Genomic DNA, 25782 nt, shown 5'->3' with positions numbered 1-25782 from the left:
CACTAAGACCAAGGGCAGCCAGTGAAGAGGACAGCTGCCCTGGGACATTCAGTAAAGTGCAATAGCATCAAAATGCTACTGAGGAGGTCATGTTCCCCAAGTTCAGGGGCGAGCTGGGACTAAAGGCAGCAGAAGAATCTTCTTCCTTCCTTCCTCCCTCCCCCTGCCTCCCTCCCTCCCTTCCTTTCTTTCTTTCTTTTTAACTGATGAATTCATAAAAGTGCTAACAAAAGATCAAGATTAAAAAAGTTTTAATTACATGGGACTGAGTGAACTGATGAGGATGATTATAATTTTTGTGACTTTCTGTTTGAATAAAAAAAAAAATCCCACAAGGACTCAGAGGCAAAAAATATGCAAATCAATTTTCACTGCAAAGTAAAGGCGCTGTTACAGTGGAGGATTCCTGGACTGAATGTCAATATTATGACATAGTATGAGTGTGTTTCGTGCTTGGTAATTGCAATCATTGTTGCTTTTGTTGTGGTCATCCATTTACAATGCTTGGTGTCAGTTTATTATCTCTTGTAAAAATAGAATACAGTGTATGTGTGTGTGAAAAAAAATAAAGGGAAAGCAATATTTAAAAAAAGAAAAATTAGAAAATCAAATTTATTTTGACAAAATACGGACTAAGCAAAGATTTAACTTAAATTCCAAGGTTAAATTCTATCTTGACTCATATCAAGATCACCTATAGTAACCAATAGATAATTCCTGATCATAGTTAAATGAACTTGTGAAAAGCTCTTAAACTGTTCCTACAATCTTTTATATATATATATATATTTTCTTAATGCCCTTTTCTTTGGGAATAATGTTAATTTACAGGAAATTTGCAAAGATAGTACAGAGAGTTCCCCTGTACCCCTCACCCAGTCCCTCCTAACTTGCATAACCAGGGTACGCTTGTCGCAACTAAGAAACCAACGTGGGTACAACACTAGTAACTAAACTTCAGGCTTTATTTGGGTTTCTCCAGTTTTCCCATTAACATCCTCTTTCTGTTCCAGGATACAATCCTGGGTACCACATCACATTGATTTGTCATGTCGCTTCAAACTTCCCTGGTCTGTGACAATTTCTTGAACTTTCCTGGTTTTTCATGTACCCTGTGTGAATTTTGTAAGGCACGACGATGAAGAAGATGAAGATGATGATGATGATGATGATGATGATGATGATGATGATGATGATGATTTATGCCCGGGAATGCCTTCGTTTTTATCTCGGTGGGAGGCAAATGATCAGCTTTTTCTCTCTGTTCACCAGAACAGAAGAGGAAAGGCAGTGCTGCCCGGTATCTATGGGATCCACAGAGGCTGGGCGCCTTAATCCCTGCCCGCTGTCCTCTCGGTCCCTACTCCCGCCACCGTCACCGCCACCCCAGCGCGGGGGCCCTTGGGCGGAGGGCGAGCCGCGGGCCGCGGGTCCCCTCGCCGGTTGGGCGAGCGCGCGGACTGCCCCCGGCTCAACTGTTCCGCAACCGGACGCGGCCGCCCCGCCCCTGCCCAAGTCTTATAAGCCTCTCCCGCCTCCGAGCGTCCAAACTGCCTGCTGCCCGTCCCGGCCAGGCGCCCCCTGCAGCATGGCCTGGAACACCAATCTCCGCTGGCGGCTGCCGGTCATCTGCCTGCTCCTGCAGGTGGCCCTGGTGGTCCTCTTCGGCGTGTTCGTGCGCTACGACCTGGATGCCGACGCCCACTGGATCGAGGAGAGGATGTCCAGGAACATTTCCAGCGACCTGGACAACGAATTCTACTATCGCTACCCGAGTAAGTCCCACCACCTTGCAGGCCCAGCTGCGGCATATCCGAGCTGTCCCCACCGGGCTGAGGGCCCTGCCTGGCCTCACCTCCGCAGCCTGCTGCTCAGGAACATTGGACAGGCGGGAGCGGAGGAGGAAATACTGCCCACAGGCCCCCTGCCCCGCCCCTCTTAGGCTCCTCACCAGGGGGACTTCCCAATGTCTGGAGATCAAGATTGGGAAGAGGCCCGATGTGCACAAATTCCTTTCACCCGCTGAAAACTCACCGGGGAGAGCTCACTCCTTCCAGGTGCCGCCAGAGACCTCCAACCTCCCTGTCAGAGAGCCCTTCTTGATGTCTTCCAAAGACCTGAGTCTCATCTTGGTCACCAACCAGTGGGTGACTCTGGTTCCCTTGTCCAACTGTGCCCATGCTCTCCACATTAAGGGGGCAGTTCCAATGTCGAGGGCTGCAGGGGTGGCTCATTGGCCTACCAGCCCTGCTGCTGGAAGAGGTGTGGGGGACCGCGGCACCTACCATCTTTTGGCTTGGAGAGGGAGAAAGAGCACCCCTGAATTCTCTCGCATCTGTGGTGCTGTGGTTAAGAGCATGGCCTTGGAATCACCAGACCTCACCTCTATCATGGCTCTGCCATTAACCAGGTGGGTGGCCTTAGGCAAATGTCAACAATGCAGAAACTCAATTTCCTCATCTGTCCAGTGAGGATAATAATAGATCTTACCTCCCAGGAGTGGGTTGAGACCTTGCACATAAAGTTCTGGCGTGGTGCTGGGCATGGAATCCTCACTTCATAATGGAGCAATTACTAGAAGAGCACTAAACACAGAGGCCCTAGGATTCAGGAGTTAGAAGAACTGGCCCAGGGTCACTCGGGTCGGCCCAACCTCCAGACTCCCAGCCCAGGACTCTTTTCATGCCCTTGTGCTTTCTAGTTTTCCACACCATCTACCAGCAGCCAAAGACAATCTTTCTAACTGTTGGTGCTCACATAGTCATGGACTGTTGGTTTTGGAACAGTCACCTATACAAACTGGTCTTCCCTGCATGGCTTGTACACCCTCAGTAATGGGATTCTACCCATTGTACTCAGATCCAGTTAAATAAGTACACACATTCAGGATGGCAGCCTGCATGAAAAGAAGTAGAGGTGGAGGAGACTGTAGGCCCTGTGGGAGCCAGCCACATTAAGTGCCTCCCAAAAAGCCAGCAAAATAACAGGCTTCTTTAACAGAAATATGGTGCCTAAAAGAAGGGAGGTGAAAGAAGAGGGTGCCCAGCGTTGGTGACACCACAGCCTCTACTGGGCTCCACTCAGGGCCATGTTTTAAGAGATCTTGACAGCTGTAGCCTTGGAATTTAGACTCCAAATCCGCCTTTCACATTGCCCACTTTTATGCTTCTTGGTGGGGGACTGACCCAGCAAATGGTGAGGCAGGCAAGCTTGAGACCCTCCTTTGCCTGTTTCACTCCTTCCCTCCAGTTCTTTCTTCTCTGTTGGCCACAGAGCCAGCCCCTTGGTAAAGCATCAGGGCCAAGGCCTCCCATGGGCGTTTATAGCTCCTCCATGTGTCTGTGCAGTGGAAGGTCTGAAGACCCTCTAATAGGAGCTACAGAACCACGCCAGTCGGGGGTACAATCCTCACATCTCACCAACTCCTATCCCCCCTCCACACCCACCCACTTCCTTGCATGCTCTACCTTTATTCACTTAGTGATCACTTATCTATAGGGTGGCCGTATAATTTATCAACCAAATGACACTTTGGAGAGTGAAGAGGTAGGAAATTTGTGCTAGTAGTAATTTACCAGGACACAGGCATAAACCATGATTGTCTCAGCAAACCAGGGCTTCTGGCCACTCTGGTCAGAGAGGTACACCCCGACACCGCAGGCCTCAGTGAGGGGGTCAAGTGCTCTGTGCAGAAGAGATCTGTGACAGCTTCCTGGAGAGCAGTGGGATGGTGAGGAGGGGAAAGCAGGGCAGTTAAGGGGTCCATGGAAAGAGCATGCAGGGACGTGGGCTGAGCGGCTCAAGTTTGTGAAAAGACTGGGAGGGAGGTCGCTAAGCGGGATGAGGTAGTCCCAGCCATCAATGAGGGCCTTGAGTTTCTCCTGCCCAGGCCTCTGTGAGGGCCGGGGCACTCTTTGTCATCTGAGCAGGAAGTGACAGAGAGGAGAGGAGTGTAGGGAGAGAATCTCAGCCTCAGGATTCCTTGGCAAGGGCAGGAAGTAGTGGCAGAAACTCAAACCGAACATGCAATCTCTCCACAAGTCATCACCGCCACTGCATGAGGAAGGCAATGTTATGACTCTCATTTTACAGGTGAGGAGACTAAGGCCAGAGAGGGGAAGTATCTTGCAAAAGTCACTCAACTAGGAAACTAGTGAGCCAGATTAGGAGCTCCGGGGACCTGAGCCCACCCTGCTGGACTGCCCTCCTCCCCCTAGTCTCACCTTTCCCCTCTTTTCCTGCCCCACTTGCTCCCAGTGGCCGGTGGCCATGGTTAGGAGTTGGAGCCCAGGTGGGACCCTGTGCCTGGATTGCTCAATTGAGCCTGGGCCTCAAGGCAATTCCCAGGGGCGGGGAGGGAGGGCAGCCCTTGTGGTACTTTCAGGATTCTTGGCTCCAGGCTGTCAACACCTGTGTGGGCCTCATTCCTGCCCAAGGGATTAGTGGAGTCCACTGGGCATCTCGGTTTCCAGAGGAGTACTGCTCCAGCTGGCTCAGGCTGGGGCCGGGGAGTGCCTAAGGACAACTTCCCAAGCGTGGGCCCCTTGGCGGCAGGCACAGAACCAGCTGGGGACCTGCCCTGGCGGTGGCCTCAAAGGCCGTGCTGCAGGCACCGGCTGCTGAACACGAAGTTCCTCCTGGGCTGGTGCTCTGGGGCGTGAGGGTCTCCAGGCAGTGTCTGGGGGAGGTTGGCCTGAGGAGGAGCCATCAGAGCCTCGGCTCTTGAAGGGTCCTGGGAAAACTAAGGGAAAAGGGAGATCACCCAAGGTAGAGGATGCCACAGTTTCAAACCTGAAGGACTGTTTCATGAAACCGAGGCAACAAGGCTTGACCTGTGCTCCTGGGAACCTGAACCTCAGATTCAACTCCATTTAATAGAAGACCAATGTTCCCACAAGCAGAGGGCAGTGTAACCTGGTGGTTGACTTTGGAATTAAACAGATCTGGGTCCATCACTAAATGGAGTAAGCCACCTCCTTAACCATGCTGAGCCTCAATATGCTCATCTGTGAAGTGGGAATGTTCTTTAATGCACAGGCTCTCCTGGAAGGTTGAAGATGGCGGGTGGCTGGGAGGGCACGTCTCATGGCATGAAACCAGAGGACAGTAAATGCTGGTGTCGAGCTTACTCAGAAGGGAGTGAGTGCTCTGTTGCTGACAGTGTTTAAGTGCAGGCTCAGCATCCCTTTAGAGATGTGGCCGAGGAATGTCTCTTCCAATATTAGTTTGAACTATTATAGCATTTAAATTCCTTTGTGCTCTCCCCACTTACAAGTGCTTTTTGCATGCTCTGTCAGGCAGGGAGTGTATTTGTTTCTATTTTATGGTGCCAGTGATGGAGGTTAGAGACTTGCCCAGCTGGTCAGTGGCACAGGCAGGGGCAAGGCCAAGACCTCCCACTGCACAGCCAACCAGCTTCCCCCAGTCTCTGCCGCATGGCTACTCCCTGGCCACCTCCCCAGGAGATTTTGCAGTGATGGGGTGGTTCTGTGGTCGGCTCTGAGGCGTGGGAGAGGTGGGCACAGAGCCTTGGGGAATTGAGGGGCTGGCTGGTAGGCTTCAAAGGCAACAGGTTAGGCTGGGCTGGCCTATAGAGCCTGGGAAGGGCTGGTACCCAGGCTGCTGCAGGGCACCACTCCTGCTGTGCTGAGGCAGCAGAGGAGGGAGAGCTGCCATAGCCCGTCAGCGTGGGAAGCTTCGTCCTCAGGCTTCAGAGATTTTTGAGACTTGGCCAGCTTCAGGCCAGCTTCAGTAGGGACCCATCCTGGGAGGGAAGAGTGAGCAAGGAAGCGGGTGCAGAACAGCTGTGTACTGGTGCCCCCTTGTGGCAGCTCTCGGAGCTGGACGCCAGGTGCCAGGCTCGCCCTATCAGGGACCTCCCAGTGGATAGCAGGTTCTGGGCTGGGCTGCTTGAGTCGTTCCAGGCTGGGGAAGGAGGGGGAAGAGGGGAGGTGTCTTAACAACTTACACTGTCCTCCAGCAAGTCGCCAACCCAATGCAAAGCACCTAGTCAGTCTTGAAAGAGAAAAAGAGAAGTATTACAGTAGCTAATATGATTGCACAACGACTAGAGGGCCACGCCTATGCCCAGGGCTTTGGTTGGATGACCAATTAAATGTGCACCACACACCTCTGAGCTCTGTTACTATCCCCCATTTTACAGAAAAAGAAACTGCAGATCAGAGGTATGTCCCTGCTGAAGTTCATGCACTCCAGACCTTCACACTATTATTATTTTTTTAAAGATTTTTTTGATGTGGCCCATTTTTAAAGTTTTTATTGAAATTGTTACAATATTGCTTCCATTTTATGTTTTTGTTTTTTACCCACAAGGCATGTGGGATCTTAGCTCCCCAACCAGGGATCGAACCCACACCCCCTGCATTGGAAGGCAAAATCTTAACCACTGGACCTCCTGGGAAGTCCCCAGACCATTATTATTAAAAGCATTTTCAGTAGCACCAAACTTTATGGAATATAAGTTAATAAAGTGGTACTTCTAATGAGGACTTTGGGAAATAAAGAGAGATGAGCAAGAGAATGAATAGGGAAGGTGCCCAAAGAGAGAGAAGCTGGCATCTGTGTGCCTGAGGTGGGGGAAGGAGAAAGAGACACCTGCAGAGAGGGTCAGAGACAGAGGTCAGGACAGCCAGGGAGTCACAGAGAAGGACAGAGAACTGGCCAGGTGGGGACAGTTAGGGAGAAGCCCTGGGAAGCTGAGGCCTCTCTTCTGCTCCACAGGGAGAACGAAGGCAGCCCTGAAACTGCCCATCACCCGCCAGGAAGGCCACCTCCAGTGCTCTTCAGCCCTGCCCCTGCCCGCATGCTTCCTCTGCCACCAAACAGCTGACACCCCACTCCTTGAATGGCCCCCACCTTCTGTGATGCTACCTTTTTCCAGGGGTTCCCCCCACCTCCTTGCCAGCAGCTTCCCTGTCTGGTCTGCTAGCTTCAAGGCAAGCTAGCAGATCCTCGGCTTCTGGCTCCCACTCACCATTCCCACATTCCAGCTGCCAGCTCTGTCTCCAGGTCTGCCTGATCTCAGACCCCAGCTCCAAGCCCCAAGGCCAGGATCCATTCCTCCCACACTACCCTGCCCGACACTCACCGCCACCCGCCACCCCCAGGGGTCATCTCAGACTCCCACAACCAGCACTAGTCCCAGCACCTCCCTCCCACCCCCGGCAACCTCCTCCTCCTTCCCTGTGTTTACCCACAGCTCTGCCCTCCTGCCATGTCCCCTCCCTGCTTTTGTAATTGTGGTCTGAATGTGTCTCCCTCTCTTTCCAGTCTGTCACCCATCAGTTCTTGCCAAGAATAACCATAATACCGTGTATGGTGCTTCACATACATTAGCTCAGCTTCCTCCACAACAGTTAGAAACGTGATAAACCATGAAACATGATAATACATGAAATCAGCTGCACACATTGTGAACCTAAGCTGAGCTGCTGTTTGTGTGTGTAGGTCTGTGCAAGAAGTGCAAAGCTCAGAGCACCATACTGGGGCGACACCCACAGCTCTCTTGCATCATCTGCTATGCCCTCCACCCTTACCCAGCAATGTGCCAGGGCCTCCTCTCTCAGCCTCGTCCAGGTGGCTGCTAGCCAGGGGGTCTATGGCTGTGGCCTGGGCCTCAGGGAAGCCTGCAGGGGAGACAGATGAGGGCAGATGGGGGCTGGCAAGCATAAGCATTGCCAGGCTGCTGTGGGCACCAGGGCCTATTCGCCCAGTGGGTAGGAGACTTTGGACGGTAGAAGGCCTGCAGCCTTCCCTGATGGTGAAATCCCACCTGGGCCCTAGGCTGGCATATCTGGGTGCTGCTGAGATCATGACAGTAACCATTCATTCATTCATTCATTCATTCCTGTATATTTATGGGGCATCTACCTGGGCACTCTCATAGACAATGGAGAATACCAGAGTGAACAAAACAGGCTTGGCCTTGCCTTCTTGGAGCTTTATAGTCTGGTGGGCTAGACAAACAAACCTAACTACAAATTGTAATAAGAACTAGAAAAGAAAGAAGAGGGTGCTGTGAGGGAAAGAACCAAGTTTAAACTCAGGGGTCAGGAGGCCATTCTGTGGGAGCAGCATCCCAGGTGGAGGGACCACCACGGGCAAAGACCCGGAGTGGCACCGAGCACAAGGGAGGCCAGTGACGCCGGGGCACAGGAGGGAGGGGAGGACTGAGGAAAGGAAGAATGAGGAGGCAGGCGGGTAGGCCAGGTTTGGTGGGCCCTGCAGTTCACTTTTCTTCAAAAAATGTTTTAATTTGGAAATCATTCCAAATTTACAAAAAGTTGCTGAGACAAAAATAGTACAAAGAACACTGTGTACATATAAACACAAGCACATACACACACTTACTTTTCCCCTGAACTACTTGAGAGTCAGTTGTACACATCATGGTCTTGTAGCCTTAATTACTCCACAATGTTTCCTAAGAATAGAGGTATTCTCTTCCATAACCACAGTAATCAATTTCATAAATTTACATTGCACAGTACTTTAGTATACTGTCCCTATATAATTTTGTCAGTTGGCACAGTAACAACCTTTGTAGCACTCCCCTGCACCCGCACCCACCCCCCGCCCCAGCCAAGTCCGGGATCCAGTCTAGTGTTAGGTGTTGAATTTATTTGACCTGTCTCTTTAGCCTCTTTTTTTTTTTTAACATCTTTATTGGAGTATAATTGCTTTACAATGGTGTGTTAGTTGCTGCTGTGTAACAAAGTGAATCAGCTATATGTATACATATATCCTCCTATCCCCTCCCTCTTGCGCCTCCCTCCCACCCTTCCTATCCCACCCCTCTAGGTGGTCTCAAAACACTGAGCTGATCTCCCTGTGCTATGCACTGCTTCCCACTAGCTATCTGTTATACATTTGGTAGTGTATATATGGCAATGCTACTCTCTCACTTCGTCCCAGCTTACCCTTCCCTCTCCCTCTTTAGCCTCTTTAATCTGGACCATTCCTGTGTATGTAAATCACCTAGCACAGGGTCTGTCCCATAATAGATGCTCAAAATGGGCAGCCTTTCTTTATCTTTTACGATATTGATTTTTTTTAAGAATACAGCCTCACCCCTTTCTAATAGCATGTTGCTCATTTTTTGTCTGATGTTTCCTCATGGTTAGAGTGGGATTATGCATTCTCAGCCAGAGCACCACAGAGGTGATATGTCCTTTTCAGAGTATCTTCCTGAAGGGGCACATTGTCCATCTGTCCCTCACTGGTGGTGTTCATTTTGATCACCCAGTCAAGATGTTGCCCAATTTCTCTGCCGTATAATTACTGGGTGCTTTTTTCCCTCCCTTGCAATTCATAAGCAGTCTATAGGGAGACTCTTTTAAGACAAGGCAAATGTCCTGCTCTTCATAAAAATTTGTCCCTGGATTTCAGCATCCACTGATAGAATCTTTGCTGTGAAAATCATGATTTTCCAACCTCAGCACTCATTCCACATTTAACTGTCAGGCTGTCAGCATTCTGTTGTAAGCAAGAGCCCTCCCTGCTATCTCATTTATTTATTTACCTATTCTGAGTTCCTATTTTTTTTTTATGGTTTTAATTTGTTATGGTAACCTAATTATTTTGGTGCTCAAATTGTCCCAGTATTGGCCAATGAGAGCCCTTCCATCTGGCCCCTGTGTCCTGTAGCACCTGTGGTAGTTCCTTTGAGTGCCTTATACTTTTGTAGCTGTCTTTGCTTCTCAAAGCTCTTCGCCTTCTGTTATTTTCTGGGAATCTAGAACCATGCAATGTTAGCCCTAGGAGGACACTTGAGATCATTCTAATCCATCCCTTTAGCTTTATCATTGAGAAAACTGAGGCTCTGAGAGGGGAAATGCCTTGTCTTTTCTTTCTTTCTCCCTTCCTTTCTTTCTCCCTTTCTTTCTTTCTCCCTTCCTTTCTCCCTTCCTTCCTTCCTTTCTTTCTTTTTTGCCGCACCATGCGGGATCTTAGTTCCCTGACCAGGGATCGAACCCATGCCCCTTGCAGTGGAAACGCAAAGTCTTAACCACTGGACCGCCGGGGAAGTCCTGGAAGTAGCTTGTCGAGGCCACACTGTGAATTGGTAGAAGGGTTGGGTCAGAACTGAGAATTAGACTATACCTAAGTAACAATAAATGATAATCAAGTAGCAATAAATAATGACATGCCCATTTGGAGCATCTATTATGGGATAGACACTGTGCTAGGTGCTTTACATACATGTCTGCATTTAATCTCGGCAACATCTGTGAGTAAGCATTGCAGAAGGTGCTGAGAACCAAGTATGTTAAGTGACTTTCCAGAGACATCTAATTCAGGTCTCAGTGATGCTGGAAGGTGTGCTTGCTGGGAGTGGGGGTGGGATGTGGCGATGTTTCTGGGGGTGATCAACCGATGTGCATGGCCAGTCAAGGGACTCCTAGGCTAGATAAGACAAACTTCTCCATAGTAAAAGAATGGAGTTGAGGGGGCTAGGCCCTAGACCCTGGGTGTAATCCACAGCCTGGCCCCAGTTTCAAATGCCTAGCTGCCCACGCCCACCCTTGGTGAGAGTGGTGAGGGGGAGCTGTCATCTCCCGAGATGGGGTTCAGGCATTTCTTGGCCTTAAAACCCAGTGGTCTAAGTGGTCTAAAGTAGGCGGGCCCCCCTCCGTTCCCCTAGACCAGTCCACTCCAGAAGGTCTTTTTTTTTAAATTGAAGTATAGTCGATTTACAATGCTAGGTTAGTTTCTGGTGTACAGCAAGGTGGTTCAGTTATACATATATATAAATATATTTTTTCTTTTTTTAAAATTAATTTATTTATTTATGGCTGCGTTGGGTCTTCGTTGCTCCGCTCAGTCTTTCTCTAGTTGTGTAGAGCAGGGGCTACTCTTCATTGCGGTGCTTGGGCTTCTCACTGTGGTGGTGCAGAGCACGGGCTCTAGGCACGTGGGCTTCAATAGTTGCACCACGTGGGCTCAATAGTCATGGTGTGCAGGCTCAGTACTTGTGGCTCACAGGCTTAGTTGCCACAAGCATGTGGGATCTTCCTGGATCAGGGACTGAACCCATGTCCCCGGCATTGGCAGGCGGATTCTTAACCACTGCACCACCAGGGAAGTCCATTCTTTTTCATATTCTTTCCTTTACGGTTTATTACAGGCTATTGAATATAGTTCCCTTTGCTATACAGTAGGACCTTGTTTATCTGTTTTATACATAGTAGTTTGTATCTTATGACTTGATGGGGGTAGTAGTGGCCCCTCTACTTGCAGTAGAGCCATTCATTACTGCGCCTAGCCTCAGGATCCAGATGCGGGCATGGCGGGACTGGCTTCGGGGGCGGCCCGGCCCGGCCAGTGGCAGGGAAGACACAGGCTCTGTGTCGGGCGGAGCTGGCCCAGACCCAGGGCTATGGCGGGTCTTCGCCAGGCCGCCAAGACCCTCGGCTGCGCTTTCCCCGCAGGCTTCCAGGACGTGCACGTGATGATCTTCGTGGGCTTCGGCTTCCTCATGACCTTCCTGCAGCGCTACGGCTACAGCGCCGTGGGCTTCAACTTCCTGCTGGCGGCCTTCGGCATCCAGTGGGCGCTGCTCATGCAGGGCTGGTTCCACTCCTTTGACGGACGCTACATTCTCTTGGGCGTGGAGAAGTAAGCCCGGCGCCGGCGGTGGGGCGGGCACAGTGGGCGGGGCCCCGGGTGAGGGGAGGGTCCAGGGGCGGAGCCCGGGGCTTGGGGCTGTGAGCTGGGTCCTCATCGTCCAACCAGGGTACCCGGGGGCCTGCGACATACACCACACACACTCTCTCACTCACCTCCTGATCAACGAGTCCCCAAGGTGGGAGTTCTAATGGTGTCCAAGTGCTGTTGGAGGCTTTCCCTCCTCCTAAGACGCAGGCTGCAGGGACACAAGGCCAGGCTTCTTCTCTCCAGGGGCCAGAGCCAGACCCTCCCCTTTGACACATCAAACATCAAAATTGCCCTGAGAGACCTCAGCCGATGGAACCCATGGAGGGGGCGGTGTTGCGGGTGGCAGAGGAGGGGAAGGAGTGTGGGGCTGCCTGAACCAGCCTCCTAAGGTTCATTGTGGATGGAATGGAGTGCTTCTCCCTGCCTTGCCCTCTCCCTGACTTGCCCGTATCCCCACCCACGGAACAGGCATAGGAAAGATCTGTAAGGCAGGTGTGGAGACCTAGGACTGAAGCCCCTCCCTGCCTCAGCCTCCAGGGGGCACCTTATCCCCATCTCTTCTCACCTCTATCCTCATCACTTTTCTCTGTGATAATCTCTTGGTCTGGTGAATACCACCCCCCCTCCCATCAGGTAACTCAGCACCACCACCACCACCCCCGTCTGAGGAGACCTCCTAGGAGCCTCAGTGTGTCCCTCCCCACAACACCACCACCAGGTTATACAATAAATTTGCCAACTTGCCAAAAACCAAGTTGCCAAGCAGTCACCTCACTGAATGACTCATTTATCAAACTCTCTAGGCCATGGCAACTTATGAAACCTATAGCAATTTGTGTTGCATGGGACAAAATCAGAAAACCAAGTCCACAGAAAGGGTTTAGAGGCAAATTGGTATAAACCACGTTTAAAGTGCAAATCCCTGCTATCACATATAGGGCACCAACCAGGTATCATAAGCCAGGTGCCTGAAATTTTAAACATATGCCAAATATTTGCAAAATATTAATTCACTTAAGCCAGTTAGTGACTCCATGAATTAAGAGAAACAGGAAAAATAGTCGATTAGATAGGAAATGTTTCAGAACCAAGAAGTCAGTCTTTTTGTATATAAAATCCGTGACATGCATATCACTCTACTGTTTAAGATACACAAGAAATTCTCATTCCCAAAGCCATCGACCCAAAGCATAAAAGTATCTGTAATATATTTAATTGGCCACCACAGCAAAATAGCTATGGCTAAATGCAAAACAAAATTATACAGCTTTTTAAAATGTTCAAAGGGAATTATTGTAAACTTTTGTGAGTTAAGTTTTTTGAACCAGTTATTTAACAAGTTAATCACTTGACAACTTGAGTTTTGGCAAATTGGTTTTCAGGGAAATGATTTTCACCAACTGAGCCAGAGCTGATCTCTGGTGCCCAGGGCTGAGATGAGCATGTTGCCCCCAGACCTGACCTGTGGACCCTTCTCCTGGCTTCTGTCCTGTCCCTGCTGCAGTCTTCCAGATCTTACCTGTCGCTCCAGGGTAGTTCCCCTCTGCAGGCCCTGCCTGAGAGGTGAAATCCAGATCTCCATCTCCCGGGAGCTGATGGCCCAGGTGTGGGCTTTGGTACTCTCCCTCTCACTCCTTCCTAGTGGTCACCTGTGTCAGATGGTCTTCTGGCTGCAGTTATGGGAATTGGAGCAAATAACTCGGCTTCTCTAAGCCTCCATTTCCCATCATTGGTTCGGGTGTGGTACAGGAGGGCCTGAGCAGTATTGAGCAGGCATTTAGGTGCCTGGCACTTAGCAACTGTCATCGTTCATGCAGCCAGGCCCTGGGGACTCAGCAGTGAACAAGGCTCATAGTGAAACATACATTCCAGTGAACATCCTTTGTCTGGGGAGGGACCCTGAGGGAACAGTGCCCTGCCCCCACTCCACGCACTGACCCTACAATCAGCTGGCTTCTTACTTCTCACCTCCTGATTCACACACACACACACACACACACACACACACAAACACACCTGAACGTGGGGGAGGGGCACTCCCCTGGATATGACTGCCTTAAGGAAGTAGTAGCCCCTGCTGTCCTTACACGAACCCCAATTAACAATGCTCATGACTCAGAGAGCCACGCTGAGAGTCTGCCTTGTAATCCAGGACAGCGTTGCTGCTGGCAGGGCCCACAGAGGCCTGGGTTAGGCAAAGCGGACACACGGATGGAAACAGGGACTCCTCTGACCACATGATGTCCGCCTCTGCTGGCTGGCTGGGCTTTCAGGGTCCACACTTAAGGAGCGCCTATGTGCCCCTCTGCCTCCATTCTCTCTGTTGGCCTTTCTGCCCCCTCCCTCCACCCAGCCTCCGGCTCCCTACTGCCTGTAGAAAGGCCCCTCTCTCTTCCCTAGACACATATCCTCTCTCCCAAGTAAGGTGAGGAGGTCACGATAACTCAAACCCAAGCAAGGCCCTGGTAGCCAGCAGGAGAGGTGTGTGCAGAGTGAGAGATAAGGATTTGGAGGCAGAGACCACATCTGGTTAGAGGAATTGGGGAAGGCTTCCTGAAGAGGAGGCAAGTGAGAAGAGGTTCTAGAAGGGCAGGTAGAAGATGGAGGGCAGGGCAAGGCCCCAAATATGGGCCACATTCAACAACAGCAGCCAGACCACTTGGATGCCTTAAGCACAAGCTGCCTGCAAGGAGGGCTGGGGGCCTCAGATGAGGCCGCAAAGGAAGGGTGTGGCATCTAGTATGTGCCACTGCTGTGCTGGATACTTCACATGCTATTTCTTTCAATTCTTAGAGTAGCTCTAAGATGCTATGTGCCCATTACCACAGATGATGAAACTGAGGCTCAGAAAGTTTAGACCGCAAGCCCAAACCCACAAGTGACCAAAGTCTAGGTTCAACCCCAGGGCTTGGAGTGCCACTTCTTGCTGTGGCCTCAGCCCCTCCCCTGACCTGTCTCCCCACAGCCTCATCAATGCGGACTTCTGCGTGGGCTCTGTCTGTGTCGCCTTTGGGGCAGTTCTGGGCAAAGTCAGCCCTGTCCAGCTCCTCATCATGACTCTCTTCCAAGTGACCCTCTTCTCAGTGAATGAGTTCATTCTCCTCAGCCTGCTAGAGGTGAGCAGGGGTCAGAACAGGGATGGGGGTGGAAGGGATACTTGGGGGGGCAGGAGGGGGACAGAGAAAGAGAGGGCTGGGGAGACATGCCAGCTGAATTCAATTCAAGCTTGGCAGGTCACTTAACCTTCTGAATCTCAGTTTCCTCATCTGTAAAGCTGGAGTAATGACATTTATTGGGCAGGAATGATAGTCTGCCTGGTACATCAGTCCACCAGCTAGGCAGAGCAGTGGTTCCTCACATGTTGATTTTCTCTCTTCTTTCTCTTTCCTGTATATCAGATGGAAAGAATGGGATGTTCCTGCACATCCTCTTCCACACACATATTCCCAGATTGCTCTGCCAAGAAAAAGGCACAGCATATTGAAGGGATACATCAGTAAGAAAAGTTCCCAGGGGAGTGGCCAAGGTGGATATGTATAGCTTCACAGGTTGCACAACTCCAGAGGTGTCCTTCACATGGACCTCTATGGCAGGAATGATGCCCCCTGAGGTTGGCCAATTCACTGGCCCAGGTAAGGGACACCTTAGGCTGCTGACTCTTGCTCAGATACCTCTTTGGTATATTTGCAGGTGTAGGGATTATTCAGGGACCCCATCCATTTCTTAGCCCCCAGCTCCCCTATATTTGGACTCTGCCTGAAAACCCCCAGGATTTTTGGGTTTGTTTTTTTTTTTTAACACAAAAGTTTATTTCTCAGAAGCAGGGAGATCAGGGCTTGTATAGTGGTTCCTCAGTATCATCTGGGATCCAGGACCCTAATCTTTTTTGTTCCACTATTGTGAGCACATGATTTCCATTCTTTTTCTTTTTTTTTTTTTTTCGGCCATGCTGTGCACGCAGGACTTTAGTTCCCCAACCAGGGATCGAACCCATGCCCCCTGCAGTGGAAGCACAGAGTCTTAACCACTGGAACACCAGGGAAGTCCCACCACCAGGGTTTTTGTTTTCAGGCCACCCTACATTCAATCATTCATTTTGTCATTTTTTTTCAGTCACCAGACTAGTCCGAGCCACCATATCCCTTCCTCCTGACTCATCTCCCTGTCTTCATCCTTTTTTTTTAAATTTTGGCCACACCAGGCGGCATGTGGGACCTTAGTTCCCCTACCAGGGATTGAACCTGCACCCCCTGCAGTGGAGGCGCAGAGTTTTAACCACTGGACGGCCAGAGAAGTAAGTCCCTCCCTGGCTTCATCCTTGCCCCACCCACCACCTCAGGCTAATCTCCACTAGCAGCCATGGGGACCTGTTAATAATGCATATAAGACAATTCCCTGGATTAAAACCCTGGTTTTAAAAATTTCACTTCAAATAAAATCCAAACTTATTATAAGGCCCTACATGTTCTGGTCCCAGCCTTTTCTCCAAGCTTATCATCTGCTCTCTCCTCATCTTTCTGTGCTCTGGCCATACCCTGCTGTCTGCTCTTCAAACACACCAAGCTTGGTCCCACCTCAGGGCCTTTGTACTTGCTGTTCCCTTTACCTGGAATGCTCATCCCCCCCAGTCTTTTTTTTGTGGTCTAAACTGGAATCTCACCTATTCAGAGAGGCCCTCCCAGATTCTCCTACCCAGTGTTGCCTTCTACCTTACCTCTTCCCAGTCACTCTCTCTCATTGCCTTAATTTATCTTCTTCATAGCATGTATCCTTATCTGATAAGCATGGGAAACCTTATCTTATCTGGACCATCTCTATTCCTGGCACCTGGCCCAATACCTAATAAGTTCTCAAGAAATATTTGTCAAGGGAATGAATTTTGGGGTCTAACTGCATGTCAGGCAATGCTCCAGGCACTGAGATACAGAGGTGAGCAGGACTCTTGTTTCGATCCCAAGGAGATCACAGTCTAGTGAGGGGGCCAGGAAGCAAATAGACAGTGACCATGCAGTGAGACAAGGATTGAGCTCCTGGGCTAGGTGGCCTGGAGGGAGGGGAGGAAGGCCTGAACCAGCACCTGGCAGGTCAGGGAGGCTTCCTGGAGGAAGAGATATCAAAGCTAGAAGTCAAGTAGGAGATAACCAGGCAAAGGAATGAGCAAGGGCATTTGAGGCAAAGGAAACGGGGTAGGGAGAGGAACATGGATCTTCAGACTTTCAGAGGCTGTGTTAAAGAGTCTCAACTTTATTTTTTTTGTTGTTTGTTTTTGCCTGCACCATGCGGCATGTGGGATCTTAGTTCCCTGATCAGGGATTGAACCCAAGTCCCCTGCATTGGAAGCGCAGAGTCTTAACCACTGGACCACCAGGGAAGTCCCAAAGAGTCTCCACTTTATCATGAGGGCAGTCGGGAGCTATGGAAGGTTTCAGGCAGGAGAGTGGTATGGTCAGACACATGTAATGGAAATGTCACTTTGGCTGTGGTGAAGAGAACAGTTGGAGGCAAAGGGTCCAGTTAAGAGGCTGTTTTAGTCACCCTGGTGAGAGATAATGGGACTGGGACTGGGTTAGTACAAGGAGAAGAAAGTGGATGATACAAGAGTTATAAGGAAGGTGAACAAATAGACCTTGGAGACTGGCTGGGGTGGGTAGAGAGAAAGAAGTGAGGCTAGGTAAGGGGGTACACAGTGGGGTCAACAGATGAGATCTGAAATTGGCTGAGAAGTAGTATCTTGGCTGTGAATTTAGAGGCAGAGAAGGCTCCTTTGGCCCTCAAAACCCCTCCCTGATCTGCTGCAGAAATTCTTTCAATGCATGACAGTCTTCTGGCCTCTCTTTGAGCCAAGTTTAAACACAATAATGACTGCTGACAGTTAAGGAGTACTTGCCCTTGCCTGGGCCCTGCTCTGAATGCTTCACATGGGTTATCTCATTTAATTCTCATCTCTGAGACAGACACAATTATTACCCCCATGTTACAGATGAGAAGACTGAGACTCAGAGAGGGTAAGGGGCTCCCCCAAGGTCACATAGCTAGTAGAGGCACCCACCAGGCTGGGAGTCAGGAAACTCAGCTCTGTCAACTATTCAACAGCTAGCTCTGTGACCTTGGACACAAGGTTGGGTTTCCCATCTAAAGCGAAGAAGCGAGTCTGTGATTCTGATGGGGATTTCCTGAGTGGGGAGGAAGAGGAAGATGAAGAGAGGGGAGGTTGGGGGCAGGGAGGAAGACTAAATCAGTCAATCATCCACCCCTGTGGAGTGCCACATGCTTGCCAAGTGCTTTACACAAGTTGTCTAGTTTCATCCTCAAGACAGCCCTGCTAAGTCACTAGGACCTGCCCCACTTTGTAAAGGAGGAACTTGAGACTTAATGTCCAGAGGTGCAGTGGGCTGAGTCGGGTAGGGCAGGAGGCCCAGGAATGGACAGATGGGGAGGGAACCAAATCTGCCTCCTCTGACTCTGGGGGACTGGGGAGAGGAGAGGGGATGGGGCGGATGGTGGGAGGTTGGCGGGCAAGGATCATGACAGGATGCAGGGGAGACAGGTAATGGCAGTCCGGATGGGGTGGTGTTGGACCAGGAGTGGTGTATAGGAGGAAATGTGGAGAGGGGAGACCCCAGAGGGCAGCGGTGAGGTCCCAGGAATTAAGATAAGCTGGAAACTAGTGGGTGACAGACTAGATAGGGCGCTGCCCTGGGTCCTAGCTTGGCTTTACCTCTGCCAGCTGTGTGACTGAGCAAGTCCCTCTCCAGGCCTGGGTTCCCCATCTGGCCATAAACCTCATCTGTTGGGTGAGGATGCCCTGACATTTTGCTGACAGGCTTACAGCCTGGGTTCATGGATCCCCCTGTTTATTTTTTTATGGAAGTATAATTGTACAGGGGATCCCCACTTTCTCCCCTTCCCAGTTGTTTGGTCTATAAGGGGCCCTGGGCTCCCTCCTGTAGCCTGTGGAGTCAAAACACAGCTGAACTTCTGCCTGTGGGTAGGGGGAGGTGGGAGAGTGCTCTGAGGAGGGAGAGAGAGGAGGTGTCAGAGTCTTACAGGCTCCTTGTACCCCAGGTGAAGGATGCAGGGGGCTCCATGACGATCCACACATTCGGTGCCTACTTTGGGCTCACAGTGACCTGGATCCTCTACCGACCCAACCTATATCAGAGCAAGGACAGGCCAAGTTCCGTGTACCACTCGGACCTCTTTGCCATGATCGGTGAGAGCTTCCATAATGACTGAGGGCCAGCGTGATGACTGAGGGCTGCCATGTTCACAGCTGATCCCCATGTGGCCTGTGAAGTGGCTGCCAGCTCCCTTTGGAGGAAGAGCAAAGAGAGGTCGCCTATAGATACTTCCAGGATCCCAGATACTTGTCCCTTTCCCCCACAGGGCTGGAAGAAGTTGGTCAGTCATCCTGTGTGTTCCCTAGGATGTCCCAGGGCAGACATGGTGGTAACCAGGAACTGTTCACTCCATCCCTAGGCTAGGCAAGGTGTACATTCCTATTTCCTGTGTCCATTCATTCCAGAGAATACGTATCAGCCACCTTCTCTGGTCTCTTAAAACCCAGCCCTGCCTCCAAGGAGCGCCTCACAGTGTAGTAGAGAGATGGCCATGCCACCAGATAATCTCCCTACAGTGGAGAAAAAGATTCTCCCTCGAGGTGCTGTGGAAGCCGGGTGGGAGGCATTTTGCCCAGTTATGGGGTCAAGGTAGACTTCCTGGAGCAGAGTGGAAGGCTCAGTGGGAGTTAGGTAGTAAGTAAGGCAGGGAGGGCCTTCTAAGAAGATCCCAGCATGAATAAAGCTGCAGGGGTGGGCAATAGCTGGGGCGTGTGAGTCATTTGACATCTCTGTAGCTAAAGGACAGGATGTCTGCCTGAGCTCCGTTGGGCCCATCTAACACCTCTTCTCCCGGGCCCACCGGCCCTGTCTGGTCTGGCCAGGCACCCTCTTCCTGTGGATGTACTGGCCCAGCTTCAACTCAGCTGTGTCCAATCACGGAGACGCCCAGCACCGAGCTGTTATCAACACCTACTGCTCCTTGGCAGCCTGTGTGCTCACTGCGGTGGCACTGTCCAGCATCCTGCATAAGAAGGGCAAGCTGGATATGGTGAGTGGGGGGCCGGGGTGGGGGGGAGCAGTGGGGAGCCTTGGCGGGGAGCTGCAGCCACGACTGCCTGTGCCCAGTGGGCACTGATCCCCATGCCCTGCCGACAGCGCTGTGAAGCAGGCAGCATAAGGTTTATCGCACCCATCTTGCAGATGAAGAAACGGAGGCTCCGGGAGAAATGATTTGTCCAGATGACATAGCTGGCTTTAGGCAGAGCCCAGAACCACATTCTTGGAGGTTCTATTATGCCAGCTGCCCTGGATGATCTGGCTCCTCTCGTTCTCCTCCCCACAGACTGGGAGCTAACAGCTCTTCTGGACTGAGCACCTCCCCTCTGCCAACTTCTGATCCTCCAGACACTGATCCTCAGCCTTCCTAGCACTGCTTTCCCCTGCCCTATCCCACACACTCAAAGGGAGAATCCCTTCGATGCATTTGGGAGGTTTGTGGGAATGTGGTGTTGCCCAGTGTCCTTCATATCACGCCACTGGGACATGTGTTTCTGTCATTAGTGGGAGTGGCCAAACCCCATGGGTGTTGGTAGATTTTTCTGTAAAAAGACAACCACCTCTCTATTTGCTATTCTGACCCTAGCTTCTAGACATGGGCACATGTGTGTCGAGACACTGCCAGGAGTGCCCGTTATTCTGGGACACAGCCTCGAGCCCCTGGATGCACTGGCCGATCACTGCACAGAAAGGTGGGGACTCAGGAAGCAGGGGGAAGAGAATCAGACACGCTGATGTGGGCACATGCAGGGAGGGACACGGAATAGGGTCAAGGTCAGGGGCTCTGGCTCCACGAAGACCTGGATCAAGACACCTTTCTGCCCCTTGCTAGCTGTGTGGTCTTCAGCAAGTCCATTAACCTCCCTGTGCCTCAATTTCCTCATCTGCAAACGTCAAAAGATAACTGTACTTACCTCCTGGGCTTGTTGTGGGGAGGAAACAACATCCCTGCAAGCCAGCGACACAGTCCATGGCGCAGGTAGGCGCTCAGAGAGTCAGCCGGTGCTGGTGTAGGCTTGCAGAGTCTGACATGGGTGCGTGTGAATGAATAGGCCCCAGAGGTGCCTGACGTTGGCACACGGGCACGTAGAGAACATCAGACATGCAAACCTGGGCACACAGGGATGTGTGGCAGCCAGATACAAGGGAACATGCAGATGTGCTGATGGAACTCATTGGCATGGACACAAGAACACTCATTTGTGCACACGGAAAAAGCCCAGAGCGCTGGTGTGGGTGGCACATGTGCAGAGAACGCAGGGGTGGCTGTCCGAAGCCTGGGCCCAGGCTGGAGCCCTCCGCAGTCTCCTGGCTTGCTGAGATGCACTCTGAGCCATCCCTGGCTCCCAGGTGGCACCCACGCATAGGAGGTCAACTTGGGCTATGGGTCAGCTCCTCCAGGACGCTACTCTGGGAGAGGACTGAGTTCCTGCCCGCTCTGCCTGCCCTGCTCAGGTGCATATCCAGAACGCCACGCTCGCGGGAGGGGTGGCCGTGGGCACCGCCGCCGAGATGATGCTCATGCCTTACGGCTCCCTCATCGTCGGCTTCATCTGCGGCATCATCTCCACCCTGGGTTTTGTGTACCTGACGGTGAGGGTCCCAGGCCAGGGGCTGGGGGCTGGAGAATGCTGGGGTCTCTGCGTTCCTGACAGTGGGGGGCGGTCCCTAGGGAGGGGGTGGGGGGCTGGGGAATCCGGGGTCTCTCTGTATTTGGAGCCTCCAGAATCCTGGCCTCCCCACATTGTGCCACAGCCCCCTGCCTGAGCAGCACCTATCTCCCCTTTCCAGCCATTCCTGGAGTCCCGGCTGCGGATCCAGGACACGTGTGGCATTCACAACCTGCATGGCATTCCCGGTATCATAGGTGGCATTGTGGGTGCTGTGACGGCAGCCTCCGCCAACACTGAGCTGTATGGGCAGGAAGGGTAAGAATGGAGGAGGTAGAGGGAGGTTGAGCTCCCTCCTTCCTTCTCCATTCCTCCTTCCTACTGTTCCTTTCGGGTCCAAGACTGTGTCTCTATCCCCCTTCTTGCCCAGTCTGGACCAGTATTTCATGGGCCTTCTCTCCTCAACCTCTGTCCTTCCATAAGAATCTTAGAGACCATCTGATCTTTCCAGTGCCCCCATTTTGCAGACGGGAAGGCGGAGGCCCAGGGGTTATTGAGCCTTGGTGTCCACTTGTGTGTGGGGTGGCAGCAGGCGGTGACTTGGCCTCTCTGTGGGGCCCTGACCTGCCCCCTGTTTCCACCCCAGGCTTGCCTTTGCCTTTGGCTTTGGAAGTTCCACGCTGAGCTGGAACGCAAGCACACAGGGCAAGTTCCAGGCTGCTGGTCTCTTTGTGTCACTGGCCATGGCCCTGGTGGGCGGCATCATCGTAGGTGAGTGGGACTGGCTGGGCCAGAGAAGGTGGGGCCTGTGGTTGGGGGACCTAAGAATGTGTGCCAGAGGTCAGCTGGGGCTCCCAGAAACCCTTTGTCTCTGCACTAAGACTGAGGGGAGTTTTCCAGTCAAGGGAAAGGGCTGGGTAGGTAGAGAAGAAGTTATCCCTGACCTCCAACTTCCTTTAGGGGTCATTTTGAAATTGCCATTCTGGGGACAAGCCGCTGATGAGAACTGCTTTGAGGATGCAATCTACTGGGAGGTGAGTTTTACTGACTTGTCCCCCCACACAAGGGTGGCTGCATTCCCCTCTCCCTGGACCACATCAGCTGGGCTGGGGCCTGGGATGCAGGAAGCTGAGGGTTGGGGGACAGAGCCTGTGTCATCCTGCTCCTTTATCCAGGAGGCTGTGTCTCCTGGGGGTTGAAGGCTTCATTCTAGAGCATTCTAGAGTAATTCCCAAAGCATAGTCCCCTGTGCTCCCCAGAGCAGAAGCACCACCTGGGAACTTGTGAGAAATATAAATTCTCAAGTCCCACCCAGAGCTCCTGATTTCACAACTCAAGAGGTGGGGCCCAGCACTGTTTACAAGCCCTCCACGTGATTCTGAAGAAAAACTCATCTGTGAACCACTGCCCAAGACCAGTGGGTTTGGGTCCTTACATGCACATTGGAATCACCTGGAGAGCTTTAAAAGCTTTCCAAGCTCAGGTCTCAGCCTCCAGAGACTTGGAGTTAATTGGTCTTGTGAAGGGCCTGGGCATTAAAATTTTTTAGTACTTAAAACCTCCCAGGTGAATCTAATATACAGCCTGTGTTCAGAATCACAGTGCAGTGCTTAGCTTCTGTATCCATAAGAACCACCTGGAGACCTTGTAAAAACTCAGTTTCCCAGAGGCTAGCCCAGAAATTCCATTTCAGTAGGGCCTGGGACTCTGCATGGGAACAAGCTCCCAGGTGGTCTTATACTAACACTTCTCCCAGCATCCAGAGAAGTGTCAGTACAAAAATCCAACTTGAGAAACATTGTTCTAGAAGCTAAAAGTAGTAGAATGTCACAGAACTCAGTTTCTTTAAAAACATGCCACAGTTTGGGCTTTCTGTGACTTCAGGATGGCCTCCCTCCCCACGAATCATTATTAGAGGTATTTACCTGCATTAGGTGATGGAGGATGACACAGAGGGCCCTTCTTGCCTCCTGCGCTTCCCCCTCCTGACAAGGGCAAGGACCTAGCCTGTGTCTGTGGCCCCTGAGACAAGGGTCTGCCCATCATTGTCCTTCATTTGGCTTTGTATTATTTCATTACTGAAGTATGGTTGAATTACAATATTATATTAGTTTCAGGTGTACAGCATAATGATCCAATATTCTAATAGATTATACTCTATTTAAAATTATTATAAAATAATAGCTATATTTCCCTGTGCTGTATCCTATATCCTTATAGCTTATTTTACACATGGTGGTTTGTACCTCTTAATCCCCTACCCCATCTGGCCCCTCCTCCCTTCCCTCTCCCCACTGATAACCACTAGTTTGTTCTCAATATCTGTGAGTCTGTTTCTGTTCTGTTATATTAATTCGTTCATTTTATTTTTTAGATTCCACATATAAGTGATAACGTACAGTATTTGTCTTTCTCTGATTTATTTCACTAACCATAACACCCTCCAGGTCCATCTATGTTGTTACAAATGGCAGAATTTCATTCTTTTTTATGGCTGAGTAATATTCCATTCTCTCTATATACCACGTCTTCTTTATCTGCTTATCTGTTGTTGAACACTTAGGTTGCTTCCATATCTTGGCTATTGTAAATAATGCTGCTATGCACATTGGGGTGCATATATCTTTTCAAATTAGTGTTTCCATTTTCTTCAGGTATATATCCAGGAGTGGAATTGCTGGATCATATAGCAGTTCTATTTTTAGTTTTTTGAGGAACTTCCATACTGTTCTCCATAGTGGCTGCACCAATTTTCATTCCCACCAACAGTCTCCAAGGGTTCCCTTTTCTCACATCCTCACCAACATTTGTTATTTGTAGACTTTTTGATGATAGCCATTCTGACAGGTGTGAGGTGGTAGCTCATTGTGGTTTTGATTTGCATCTCTTATGATTAGTTGGCTCTGTATTTTTAAAATCATACCAGAAGTTTTCAGGGTAATCCAATTTTATGTACATAACTAATAAGGCTTTAAATTCACTCTCTTTAAATTACTTTTAAAATTATAACATGAATAGAAGCTCATTAAAGAAAATCTGGAAATAGAGAAAAATGAAAGAAATCCCATCACCCTCATTCAAGCACTATTAATAGTCTCGATATATTTCCTTCCAGCCCTTTTTGTAAAATCGGCATTGATTTTTCATACATAGCTGAGATGATATTATACTTGATTTGGTATCCTGCTCTTCTTCTTTATCTCTTTATCGTAAGAAGTGTTTTGTGTTATTACATTCTGAATAAACTTTATTTTTTTAGCAGTGTAATTATTTTCATTCTATATTTGAAGTCAGAACTTAAACTATTTCAGACACCACAATTAGAAACCACACAGATTTAATACTGATGAAATTAACTAAAAAACATTATCAATTCCCATATGTAGAAGTTCTCTCTTATTTCTTTTCTTTTCTTTTCTTTTTTTTTGCCATGGCACAGCTTGTGGGATCCTAGTTTCCCAACCAGGGATTGAACTGGGGTGGCCGCAGTAGTGGAAGCCCCAAGTCCTAACCACTGGACCACCAGGGAATTCCCTCTTGGTTCTGTTTTGATCTTTATAATTTATTCTAAGTTCACACCTTCTCCGTGCTATATACTCTTCAGCAGTGCTCAGTTTCAAGTAATATAATTCCATGTCGATGGAAGTAAGCCACCATCAAGCCATTCCCATGGCCCCTGGCCTCTGGGTAGTCTACCTGGGAGATAAGATGGCTTCCTAGAGGACAGAAGTGAGACAGATATTCCCCAGGACAACAGACGAGGGAGTCTTTAGGATCAAATCTGAGCCTTGAGGCCAAGGTTGGGCTGATCTGCCCCACCCCTACTGCACCTACCAATCCACTTCTGGCTTCCCCTGCATCTCCCCCTACCTCACTTTTGGACCTGCCTGCGCTTCAGGGAGCTTGCCATGCTGCCTCTCACCTGGCACGCTACTACTCCTCTTTCAAAAAGTGTGTACAGCACAATTGGAATCCCCCCAGGCTGGGTTATCAGTCTCTTGCGTGCATTTACAACTCATACCGTCACTGTGCACTTCACTTGAATGCCTTCCCATTGCTCTAGTGGGTCAAGGACTGTGCCTTGGCCTTGCAGTGCCCTAGCACCCTGGACAGTGGCTAAGTGAACTAGGAGCCGGATACCTGTGCGAAAGACTGCCCTGCTTTGCGGCATGCAAACTGCACGGTGATCACAAGGTGGCGCCCGCCACACACCATTTGCTGCTCCTGACTTGCCCAGGCTGTTCTAGTTCCACCAGGTACACCTGCCCGGCCTGGGGCAGGGCCCTCGGAGCTGCCTCCTCTCTCTGCAGATGCCCAAGGACCAGAAGAGTATTGGCTTCCGTTCTGAGGACCCCGCTCTCAAGCCCTCAGAACCTTAA

General features: G+C 50.5%; 1 protein-coding gene across 1 annotated transcript; it reads left to right on the top strand.

Moving 5' to 3' along the window:
• The first annotated feature begins 1588 nt into the window (after positions 1–1588).
• Positions 1589–25782, top strand: RHCG (Rh family C glycoprotein). Its single transcript, XM_060095315.1, has 10 exons — positions 1589–1775; positions 11451–11637; positions 14642–14792; positions 18742–18889; positions 19619–19785; positions 21249–21386; positions 21585–21721; positions 22050–22174; positions 22364–22437; positions 25714–25782. Exons 1-10 carry the CDS (start codon positions 1589–1591, stop codon positions 25780–25782), a joined length of 1383 nt encoding a protein of 460 aa, XP_059951298.1.

The sequence above is a fragment of the Mesoplodon densirostris genome, chromosome 4 (assembly GCF_025265405.1).
Source record: "Mesoplodon densirostris isolate mMesDen1 chromosome 4, mMesDen1 primary haplotype, whole genome shotgun sequence".
Classification (NCBI taxonomy): domain Eukaryota; kingdom Metazoa; phylum Chordata; class Mammalia; order Artiodactyla; family Ziphiidae; genus Mesoplodon; species Mesoplodon densirostris.
The sequence above is the reverse complement of the archived record's forward strand: the minus strand, read 5'-3'. Positions and strand labels throughout refer to the sequence as shown.